The sequence below is a fragment of the Bactrocera dorsalis genome, chromosome 2 (assembly GCF_023373825.1).
Source record: "Bactrocera dorsalis isolate Fly_Bdor chromosome 2, ASM2337382v1, whole genome shotgun sequence".
NCBI classification, from domain to species: domain Eukaryota; kingdom Metazoa; phylum Arthropoda; class Insecta; order Diptera; family Tephritidae; genus Bactrocera; species Bactrocera dorsalis.
The window spans coordinates 17,379,345-17,391,967 of NC_064304.1; the positions used below are offsets into that span (position 1 = coordinate 17,379,345).

Sequence of the window (12,623 nt, forward strand, 5' to 3'; positions counted from 1 at the left end):
TAAATTAATTTCCATCATTTAAGCTTAATTAATTTCTATAATCGCATATTTTGTTATCGTGCGCAGCTGGCAAAAAATAATAACGGCATATTTTTGCATGCCAAACGTTTGGCGACGAATGTGGCAAATATATAATATTTTTTTAGATTTATTTCGCAAAAAAATTATCGAGATTTTCAGATAATACGTCTGTTTTCAATATTAAAGTGCTTTTCAAATGAAATATTTTGGTTGAATAGTTAAAATCGTCGCCTGTTCAGAAAAAGGTTGAAAGGGTGAAAAAGGATTAATAACCACTGGAACTTAACTCTTAATTACCGGTTATTTTTTCGCAAAAATAGTTGAAAACATTTGTTTCCAAAGCATTTATTATCTGTTGAGGTCTCTTTTCGTATATCTAATCAACCTTAAACTTTTATATTTATAATGAACTTTAAGTTTTTGCCGAATCATCACAGATGTGTGAGGTCTACCGTTGTCCTGATGGAAGACGAAGCCCTTTCTGTTGATCAGTTCGACCAGGCTGGAGCAGCTCAGTACCCAAACATCGAGTTTCTTTTTGTAGCCTGCCTTATTTAAATGGTCCAAAAATGGACCTTTTATGATGAGTGTGAAGTTCCTTAGCGATGCCACCTCAGCTTGTACGACAATCCTAGTCAGTCTTTTCCATAAATTCATTGCCTTTTTCAACGATGGCCCGATCAGAGCGAGATGCATCTTTTCACATCGAAATTTCCAGAATGGCAGTAAGTGAACTATTGTTGTGCTACACGAACTGATGCGGCATCGTGTCCGTAAACTTCACAAATTTCATTGGTGGCTTGCATGGCATTCATTCCTTTTTTTATACAAAAATTTCAAAATATAGCGAATTTCTTAATTGTTAGAATATGACTTTTGGTCAAATAATCGGTCACAAGCGTCCATCTATGAGACGGTGCATTATCGTGCAACAAACGCCAACTTTCATCTTCGCGATATTCGGGCCGAAGACGTCGAATACGACGCACCAAATGCGATTAATCGAAGTTTTTTAGATGTTCATTTCCATTTCCATGAATTTCAATGATGATTTCGGCTGATTTTTGATGAATTCACGCACAGTTTCGATGGTATGTCCGGTGATCACGGATTTTGATTGGTCAACATGTTGATTGTCATTTACTTTTACGTCCTCACGACCACTTTGTAAACATTGAAACCACTCGTGCACTCTGCTACAGGATAGGAAATCATGGCCATAAACTTGTTTCATCAATTGAAATGATTCGGTAAAAGTTTTACCAATTTTAAAACAAAATTTAATGTTGGGTCTTTATTCGAAGCTCATTTTCGCACCGATAATACAAACGCACTGACACTTAAAACACAATAATTTCACTTCCAATCAATGTAATGTCATGAAATTCTTACTGGACAATCGCTAAAGATAGCAGATTATAACGCATCAGTCGACATATAGATGGCGCCACCAAGGGGCGCTAGATTCAGAAAGTTCACTTGGAACGTGTTTACTTTGAAACGCACCTTGTAAATATTCTATTACTTTCATTATGCATTTTTTTGATATACTAAATGGTGCTGCGAAGTATGTTCATTATTTATACGATTTCTGCATAACTTTTTCATCTTTTCACACGTTCGAGCATTTTATCGTGTTTTGTTTTTAACCTCCTTTTATACAATACCCTTTGATTATAACCCTAATTAAATTATGTCATAGTATCAATGTAAATTGATTAGCTGTTATATACAATTCATTCCAAATTCATTCATGTTTCAGTTTTTTAGAAATAAAATCAATCTTTTTACTAATTTATTAAAAAAAAAAAGAGAAAGAATCCTTGAAATATATTTTATTTTAATAGTTTGTATTAAGAACTATAAATCATCAAAAATTCTTTTATACAATTAATTAAGTACGATGGCAACCCTTTTCTGAGAGAAATTTACTTTGCACCTTTCTCTTGTTTACTTTACCTTTTATAAATCATTATATGCATTTTCTGTTATTAAAAAATAAATTAAATAAGGGTCGCAACTACTTGAAAAAAAAAATTAAGAAATTTTAAGAAATTTTTTTATGCTTTTCGTTTACTGATGATAAAATTCTGTGTTGCTATTTCAACACAAAATACTTATTTTGTATCTTTCTCTAATAAAATTCGGTGCTTTATTCAAAATGTGTGGCATCCTGACCCATTTTTTAATCAATCCTCAGCATATGTATATATTATTGATCTTAATAAAAGCTGGTTAAAAAATATTACTATATTTAAATAATTACATAGCCAAAAACATTTGCAAACTTTAAATTAATTAACATTGTAATATATTCCGAATTTATCTTCTCTTTTCAAAAAAACGCAACGCCTCGGTTACTCATACGCCGTGTATCACAACGACAGCGCACTGTTTGAAGGACCTGAAGATATTCGTGCCGGAGGCAGTTATAATGGGCAACGCAGCGACGCTCTCATGCCAATACGACCTGGGACAGGTATGTTAACATTAACCGTTATATATTATATGTTGTTGTGATGAACGCTGGTGTTTAATTCCCACAGATTTGTGCAGATAAATATTTGCGCAATTTTCCCACAGCAGGTGTGCCATTTCGTTGCACTTGCAATACCAACATGCCCCCAGCAGGCGACAACTATTGCTATGAGCACTTAAAATTTGTTAACATAACTTGCTTTCTGCCATAAATACTAGGCAACGTGCAGCGCCGCTGCCATCAGTCGTCACTTGACAGTTGCCACTGTGCAATCTGCTTGGAACGCTGCCGTCACCCGCCATTCATTACGCCCGTATTATTTTATTTAGAATGTCTGGCATGCTGTTCACTGTGAGCTTCTCAATTAAATTAATTGCACGGTAATTCGTCTCTAATGCCACTTGCCACTTGCCTGCTGGCACACACAGCCTCGACAGCAGCACTCTTCTACACCCGCTGTGTGTCTATTTTTGCGCTTCTTTCTGCACTTATTTGTTAACTATTTTTGCTCTATTTCTCACTCTCTCTTCCTCGCTTTCTCATTGCAGGCTGCTCTCTATTCGGTTCGCTGGTATTTCGGCACTGAGGAATTCTATCGCTATGTGCCCAAGGAGTCACCGCCCACGCTGGTCTTTCCGGTGTCTGGCATTAATGTCGATGTAAGTCACAGCGATTTTTTCTCAACCACCTACCATACCTCCTTCTCATCTCACAGCTGGTATACTATGCTGCAGCGCGTCGGCTATTACTCTAAACAAAGTATTACTTAACTTTCTTTTATTAGTTTTATGCTACTGTTGTTGTTGTAGCGCGATAATTGTGTCGTTGGCGATAAATTAACATTTTCATGCGGCGACACGTACGACAGCAACATGGTCAATAACACAAAAAACAAGCGGGAATGTGGAAGAAAGGCTTCACTGGTTGTGGCAATGCAGCTGTTCGTAAGTGTATGTGTGTGCGTCGAAGTATGTTCTTGTGTCCTTGTGATCACTTGGTGCTTTTGCTTTGTCTGTGATGGAATGCGAAAATAAATCGTTTGTTGCTTTTGGCCACTTGGAGCTGCTTTCTTTGTTGTTGTTGTTGTATCATCTTGGTATGCACATTCCATGTGCCATATTTTCTAGTCCTGCCCTGCTCCGTCTTTTCAGTGGACATTAGCAGCTCTTGTTGGTTTTATTGTTGTCATTCGGTGCGCGCCGTTATTTGTTTTCTCGCAGAAATATGCGCCAAGATTCTGCTTTGATTGTTCTTAATTGCGATTTGCGTTTGTTAATTCATAAAATGTTCAAAAATCTGAATGTGCGCCTTCATAAATATTACTGATATATTATATCGCATATCCTGAGAGTTATCTAGGTATCCATGTGTCTTATATATAGATACTTATATATATAAAAGTTTTGTCGGTGTGGAAAAAGCTATCTGCACACATTTCATTTAATTTTTCAATAGAAATTTGAATGTGGTTGAAAAATGTACTCTACGAGGATGGCCTTTCATATTTCGGGATTGGAGCACAAAGACAAGTATCATCGAAAGTCGCTTAATTGTTTTTCAAAATATTCTCCGTTAAGACTTATATTCTCTGGCATTCGATTAAACCAATTCTGGAAGTACTTTGCCACTTTATTAGGCATTTCAAAAAAAAAAAATTAATGAAAATTGTTTTTAACTGTTTTTTTAGTTCATTTTTAACGTACGGAATGGAAATAAGTCATTCAGTCCCAAGTCAGAATTGTACAGAGAATGACACCATCGAATTGATGCTTTCATGGCTCAAAAATTCTGTATTTTCGGTCGATTTGCGAAAGCTCTCATCACCGTTGTGAAAAATGATAAACAAATGGTTGTATCTCACACAGAACTTACTATTCCACGTTGTCCTTCAGGACATGTCCAGTTTTTTCTAAACAAACAGTCTGCCATTTGCTTGGAAATATACGATCTTGCAATATCAATTTGCGCACTGTATCAATATTTTTAAGAACAACAGCTGATTTTGGAAGACATTGACGAAATTCGTCGTGGAATGCTCTACAACCTCGATTGAGTTCACCAACGCCACATATAGACAGTGGTCTTTGGAAGTGCTTCATCGGTAAAAATTGAATTAAGTTTATCGATGCGCTGCTGCTTAGTCATTAGCCATTTTTTCTGAAATGAATATTTTAAGTTACTGTAAAAAGAACAAATAGGCCTCAGATGTTAAAATGATCAGAGTATGTACTATATAACATAAAAAATATCACACTTAATCTTAATCTCTTAATAATTGAAATATATACAAATTTATATATGATATTCTAGAAAATTCGAGGCTTTTGAACCACATACTTGTAAAAAATGAATCTTGTTCCTTAGGTAAAAAATAAATGCATTTTGACTATTTTTACGATAAATAAAATTCCTTGAGTAGTTTTCTTTCTGAAATTCCTTTGAAACAATGCTTTCCGACAACCAGCATTCATGAAACATATTATTACTGGCAATAAGTCTTGGACAGAAAACAGGAAACAGACAAACAATCGGCCGAATATCGTGACAAAGGTGAGCCTACACAGAAAAAACCACGTCAGAGCATCAAAAATATAAACGAATTCCTTCCGACTGGCGAAACTGTCAACAGGGAATACTTGTTGGGTGTTATGCGTCCTTTGCGCGAAGCTATTCATAAAAAGAGGCCGGAATTATGGGCCGAAAGCTCTTGGCTTTTGCGCCACGATATTTCACCGTTACATACTGCCTTGAACCTTCGTGAGTTTTCGCCAAGTTTTCAAACAATAACAGTCCCGTGTGACCTTTGGCTCTTCAACAAACTAACTCAAGCTCCGTTTTGCGTCAGTTGAAGACATTAATCGTGAATTGCTACGTGCGTTGAAGGCTATTCCGGCAATTGACTGTTTTGAGGATTCGAAAAAACGTTGGTATTTTGGCCAAACGGGATTACTTTGAAGGGACGATTTAGATTTTGAAGAATAAATTAAGAATTGTCAAATTATGAACAAAGTCAACAAGTGCTTTTGTTGTTGGATTCCCATACTTAAAGAGATGTTTACATAAATTCAAATGGAACCAGTGATCCTGAGCTCTTTATTATTATTGCAATTTACTGCTACTATAGTTTTTATTTAAAACAAAAGTTGCCCGTTATGGTTATCTTAAAAAAGATGGTTCGACGTAGCCGCCATTTCGGATTAAACCTGTTGAATAAAACCCGAAAGAAACAAATTCATTGTCCAGCACAAAATATGAAACTTAGATCTGTTTTTGGGTCTTAAAACCTAATATTTTTATTCAAATTTCCAAAATCTGATAACTAATAGTAATTAAAAAGCTTAAAACTATGAACTACTCTTCGATTGGAGAATAAACAAGATCGCTTAATAATGTGACGACGCGCGTATATTCGTCGCAAAGTCTACTCATTACCTCAGTTCGAGGGTCCATTGACTCGGCATCCAGTTCGAGTGATTCTTGTAATTCAGCCAGTGATTCCCAAGCTGATTCTATTTTTCGATGTGCTGGCACTGCTCTTCGTCTTTGCTTCAACCTGTTAATCGCGGCTTCGAGAAGCTGCGGTAAAGATCTCCTTTGCGTAGGTGCAACTGCTGCTGCTGCTTGTGATTGTTGCACTGTTGGTGGATGTGAGCCTGCCGCTGCATAACGTACTGTTGTTGGATAATGTTTTACTATTTGTTGTTGTTGTTGTGTGGTTGCGGCTTGAGCTGCTACTGCATAACGCTTTGGTGTTGGTGTATAATGCATTCTTGGTGTATTGTATATAGAATGTGTTGTTTCTACTGGTTGCATAGTTGTTGGTGTGCTTCTGGCTGTGGGCACAAATGCTGTTGGTGTTTGCATACTCGTTGATGCACCGCTTGTGGTTGGTGCTTCTATATTTGCACCAATTGGTGATTGTATAGCTGTAGGTGAAACCGTTGCTGTTGGTAAATGTGCTATTGTTGGTGATTGTGCAGTTTCTGGTGCTGGTCCATCTATAGTGGCTGGTGCCACTACTGTTGTTTGTGCGTTTGTTGTTTCTAATGATTCTGTTACTACCAGTGCTTCCATAAGTGTTTGTATTGGTGAGGTTGCGCAGTTTGTTGGTGTTGCTTGTAAAGTTGTTGGTTGAACTGATGTTGTGCTCGTTGATGCGCATATTGTTTCAGCTGCTTCTGTTGTCGCCAGTGTTTCTCTACTTGTTGTTGCAATTTTTGCTTCTCTACTTGTCGTTGCAACTGTTGTCATTGGTGCTTGTACAGTTTCTGTAGCTTCGGTTGTTACCGGTGATTCGACAACATCTGGTTTATTCAACAGAAGCAAACCGATCATGGCATCTAGTTCCTGAACTGATTTTTGTTGTTGGTTTGCTCTTAAATGTTCCTTTACATGTTGATCGAGTTTGGTAGCAAATTGTTCATTATTTCCTGATGTCATTTTGCCAGACACTGTTGCTTAGAAATCGGTCCGCTAATCTCAAGTGAAAGTGAAAACTGATGCCAATCTTTTGTGCAGCCGCACTTTTATGCCAAAAAACAGTGGTATAGACCGCGGCACAATAATACATTGTATATGCGCGCAGGTAGAGGACCTAAGCAATCATTGTTCTGAGGAATACCCTTCAAAGCCTTTTTTTCCTTTTTTAAACTATTTATTAGTCTCTACGTTTGCTAGAGTGAGTAGACATATCTATACAGAACTTGTAAAGGGTGTCCCAAAATTAACTCATTATTGGAATTAAATGCAGTTGACGAAGTGAAAACACTATTCCTACCATATTTGATATTACATTTTTGAACTGTTGCCGTCAATCTTTCATCATTTTTGAAATATTTTTTAGTAATGAAGACACGTTTTCCCATCGCATAACGCTCCATATTTATCAAGCCTAAATTATTAGCAGATGATTTTTTTTTACTACATAAATAGGGACACCCTGTATTAAATTCCAACCTTTTGTTAATTTACAAGTTTTGTTCAGTTATTCAAAAAAGGCATAACATTATGGGATTATAGCAAAGGTAAGCTTAAGGCTTGAATAATGACGAATACACAGCCTCAGCCTTGCCTTTAATTGATTTAAATTCTAAATCTTTTCTCTTTATATTCTTCCATTCAACAAATAATCCTTCAAACGGGCTTTCCTACCCTTTTGAGCGAACTTTTTGATAGTTTAGTACTTAATATCTGCCGACGACACTTCTCCCTTCTTCTTTATTTTGAGCTGCTTTTGCCGAATATTTTTTAGCATCTTTAAATGATTTTCGCTAGTTGCTTGTTCGATTCGCACTCGATGCTGGACTTGGAAAATGAAAACCACTGCACATTTGATAGCTGCAGCAGCACCAGTTTGCTTTAGTTCTAAAAAAAAATCAAAAGTTGAAAAAAATTATCGGCATTCGAATTCAGCTAAACGTCCGCTGTTTTGAAGTGTTAAGTCGAGGAAGTGGCAAATTATATTTTTGTGCTGTGGCGTTTGACACTGAATCTCATAGACTTAAAATCTTGGTAATTGGTAAGGTAAAGAATCCACGCTGCTTTAAAAATTTTCAGTGCCTCATCGAATACAATGGCTCAACATGGTTTCCTGAATCAGTTTGTCACGAAGTTTGTAACACACCGTAGGAAAAGTCAGACATCTTCTAAAACATAAATATAAGAGATAATGCCTTTTCAAAGTGATCAGGGCGACGAGTAGAGTTAAAATCCGGATGCCTGTCTGTCCGTCCGTCCTTGCAAGCTGTAACTTAAGTAAAAATTGAGATATCATGATGAAACTTGGTACACGTATTTCTTGGCTCCATAAAAAGGTTCAGTTCGAAGGTGGCCAAAATCGGCCCACTGCCACGCCCACAAAATGGCGAAAACCGAAAACCTATAAAGTGTCATAACTAAGCCGTAAATAAAGATATTAAAGTTACATTTGACACGAAGGATTGCATTAGGGAGGGTCATATTTGGAGGTATTTTTTTTGGAAAAATGGGCGTGGCCCCGCCCTCTACTAAGTTTTTTGTACATATCTCGGAAACTACTATAGCTATGTCAAGCAAACTCTATAGAGTCTTTCCCTTCAAAAATTTCCATATACAGTTCAAAAATGGAAGAGATCGGATAATAAACACGCCCACCTCCCATACAAAGGTTATGTTGAAAATCACTAAAAGTGCGTTAACCGACTAACAAAAAACGTCAGAAACACTTAATTTTACGGAAGAAATGGCAGATCCAGGCTTATTTTAAAAATTGAAAATGGGTGTGGCGTCGCCCGCTTATGGACCAAAAACCATATCTCCGGAACTACTAATCTAATTAATTTTACAGCAAAATAAAAAAATATGTAAATGACGGATAATGAAATCTCGATTATCACTTTATCATCCGAGAGTATAAAATGTTCGGTGACACCCGAACTTAGCCCTTCCTTACATGTTTTCAGATCACAGCACTATAGCATGTAGCTTCCAAACCAGCTGACTCATCCAAATCAAGATAAATATATTTTGATATACTTTTGCAAATAATATTATGGCTGCAGTTCAGTCAAAGTTACCGTTTTTGACTGTTTTAAATATTTTACAATAAATGTATGGGAGATATGTGATATAGTTCTCCTATCTCGCCGGTTCCGAAATGGTCAATATATATTGAATTTCATTCGGGTATTCCAAAACCTGACGAAGAAATTTTTATAATTCCTAAAATCTAAACTTCACCTTAAAAATCGCTGTCTTGAAACAGATTTTAGACTCGCAGAGTGTTTCAAAATGGTCCGTAGAACATTTTCTGCTTGAGCGATTTTATAAAAATAAATCAAAACGTTCTAGTATACTTCCCTTTGAATGTAGTCAATATCAGTCAGAATCTAGAAGGTGGAATTTGGCACTGCTACCTACATTTACTTATGCAATAATTTAATTTCACTGCGCACTAAAATTTTTTTTTATACACTCTAAATGAAACGTGGCATTACGGTGTTAATATGGGATTCTCGTGAGGTAACTTTCGTCTCTAACGCTTTCTTGCTTTACTAATTTTCGCAACAAAAATGTAAGTTTCATATTCACAATTCCTTTTCAAGAATTACAATATCGCATGTCAAATCGTAATTAAGCTGCACAATACACCCATAACCACATACCCACACACAGCTGCATAGTAATTATAGCCAAGGGAGACGAGCGTTTGCCCTCGCGACTCGACAGTTGCGTTAAACGTTTCATTAGTCCGGTAATAAATGGCAAAAGTGCCAATTATGTCCATTGAACATTTATTGATAAATGTGCGCCGTGCAATGACACAATGAAAGTTCTACAGCTACAATAGCAACAACAGCGACGATAGCAACAATAATTGTCATTAATATAGACAATCACATTAAGAACAGAAGTTAAGCAAACAACATTGTACGAAGGAGCAGCAAAAAGTGCGCACCAGGATATGCAAATATTTACCTCAGCACCCGCTTTCCGCGCCACTGGAGTCGCATCTCATTTACTTGCATTCCTCCCCCACTTGGCAGCGGCGCACAAGTGTTTCATTATTAAGCGAATGCGAGGCTTCGCAGCGTTGCTCATGAATTCAGCTGTGGAAGTGCAATTCAGAATTCATTCGACCGCTCATAATTGCTTTCTCATTTACAACGGTGAAAACACGAATCTCGCTCACTTCCTGCGTTCTCGCGCGAGCGAGTTACATGCTTTTTGCTATTGAAAGTTGTTCGATTCGGTCGGCAGCGTAGCTGATTGCCATTTGCAGCGATGGATGACTGCTATTGTTGTTGTTGTTCGGCAAATAATTTTGTTTCAAAAAGAAAAAAACAACAACAACACGTTCTACAAGCCCATAAGTAGGAAAAATAAGAAAAAAGCAAAGAACAAACAATCCGAGTTTTCATTATTTTTATTTTAAGCGAAAAAATATTTGCGGACATAATGATGTATTTTTCTTGCGCGCCATAATGAGCATAATGAGTGTTCTTTGTGCTGGTGAACTCCTTTTTATATTTAATTTGTGCCACGTTTTGCTTGCTCATTGCCTAGTGAAAAACTTTCCCCGCTTGGTGGTCGCACGTTAGCTCGGTACGGTTGTGAAGTGCCTTTTTGTTTTTGAGCTATTGAGTAGCTCAGTTTTTTGTTATGAAAACCCAAATTTTTGGAACCAAATATAGTGTGCGGCTTTCAGGATTAAGCTAAAATGTTTAGGTTGGTCATAACAATTGCAAACTGTCAACAGCAAATGTTACTCCGAGAGTGTGCATGTGATCCGAAAAATCTTCTCACAGTCCTATCAAGACAACAAATGTGACCATACACATTTTTGCCGACCAATAGTGGTCATTCTGATTTAGTATCACTTTAGTGCTATAATCATATTTTCATCTGAAAGTGCTTTACAGTTCGTTGGAGAAGAAGTTCAGAGAACAGAAGCGGTTTCAAAGTTGAACGACAAAATATACCACTACAATATTCTGGTTGTTGTTGTTGTGTCGGCAGAAAACATTCCAGAAAAAACTGGTGTCGACTCGATAGTTCGTGGCTGCATAAACAACTGGGCTCCGGTTGCTTAGAACCTATTGTCGTAAAGGAACGGCCATTACATTCATCTTCGAAATCGATAACGAATTATTCGATTTCGAATAAGAAAACCAGTAATTTCAGTAATTTAACTTTCCTCCTAAAATGCGCGAATATTCTTCATTTATTTATTTCTTTTTGTTTTTCAAACATTGTATTTATATGCATGTCCCGAACTCGATTCAGGTCTTCATGGACGCAACGATTTCTATTTTTTTTTTTGTTTTCAAAAGACGACATGCCAATGTTTAAAAATTGTGTGCTATTCTATTTAATGGCACTTACCGCGTGTTCAAGGCTACTAAACAATCATCTGACCTCGCTACCTACGAAAAAGGACCATTTCGAGAAAAGACTAGATAGAACGCAGCAGAATCGGGTGTAACAAAAAGGCTGACGAGTTGGCAAATAAAATTTCCTCTTTCAAAAGAGTGAGGACGAGTCCGAGTTTCGCTCTCTTCGTGCGTTCTAATACTGCGTAGCTGGGTTTCGGCAAAGTTTGGTCACAGCTGGTTCTGACGCTATCGAAAAATCTTTATTACTCAAAGTGGATAGAAAGGCTAGTCGTTTTAGGGGTTATAACTAGTCATTGCGTTATAGGTTTCCACGCGGTAAGATTGAAAAGTATACCGATGCCAGTTGTAGAAGTTGTTTGGAAGAAGAAGAAAATCTTAACACAACTTTCTTGATTATCACGGCTTTGAGAGATCACAGCGGCATAAAACGCCTAAGCAAATTTGTATTGGCCTGAAGACGCTTTGTCAGCATATAACAGAAAATCTATTTTCTGGTTGCACAAAGGATTGTAATTAGTAGTCGAAGTTCGAATTTCAACTTAAAGATAAACCATTCAATCTGAACTAGAATAATCTAATAAAAACGGTTGAAGTAATTTTACCTAAGCATAGCAATTTGTGCCATTATATAACCTGTATTAAGCAGAAGTACATTTTAAAGAGCAGTAGAGGAAATTTTCGAAATATTTAAGACTTCTCTCGTATATGGATAAGTCACGTTTTACTGCTTGACAATTCAGAGCTGTTCAAACCTTCAAGGTGAACTGAAGAACAGGAATCCACACATTCTTATATAATCGCTGAGACTAACCAATGGCGCTCCTAAAGTATGGTAAATTTATTTCTCACAAATGTTTACTTTTCACCACTTTAAATGCTATGGCGTTTCCTAACCCCCGTTGGGGCTCACAATTTTTTGCTATTTAGGCTACATTACTAATTAAATATTTATACACAGTTAAATTTTTGTACCCAAAACCCAAGAGATGGCACCCTTTGCAAATAACATTTCCTCTTCATGCTGGAAAGTTACCCATTTTGAACCTTTTTTTTTTGCAGAACTTCACAACTAATTAGCATTAATGGAATTTCGCTCTAATTATATGAGCTCACTCATCTCGGAAGTACATATGTATTTACATAACGGACTGATACGCATTCAAATAGCTGTACATTAACACACACATACATAAACACTCGTAAATTAACTGCTTAAGTACTGTTTACCCTTTCTTTATCTACGCCCCGCC

The 12,623-nt window shown here is 36.8% G+C and overlaps 1 protein-coding gene across 2 annotated transcripts in view; it reads left to right on the top strand.

Annotated features, from left to right (window-relative positions):
• The window catches only part of LOC105225748 (uncharacterized), a 357,778-nt gene that overhangs the window by 314,052 nt on the left and 31,103 nt on the right, over positions 1-12,623 (top strand). For both annotated transcript variants that reach the window (XM_049449564.1, XM_049449565.1), the window contains 2 exons: positions 2,409-2,500; positions 3,049-3,159. In XM_049449564.1, the coding sequence (XP_049305521.1) occupies positions 2,409-2,500; positions 3,049-3,159 (203 nt within the window). The remainder of the gene's footprint in view (positions 1-2,408; positions 2,501-3,048; positions 3,160-12,623) is intronic.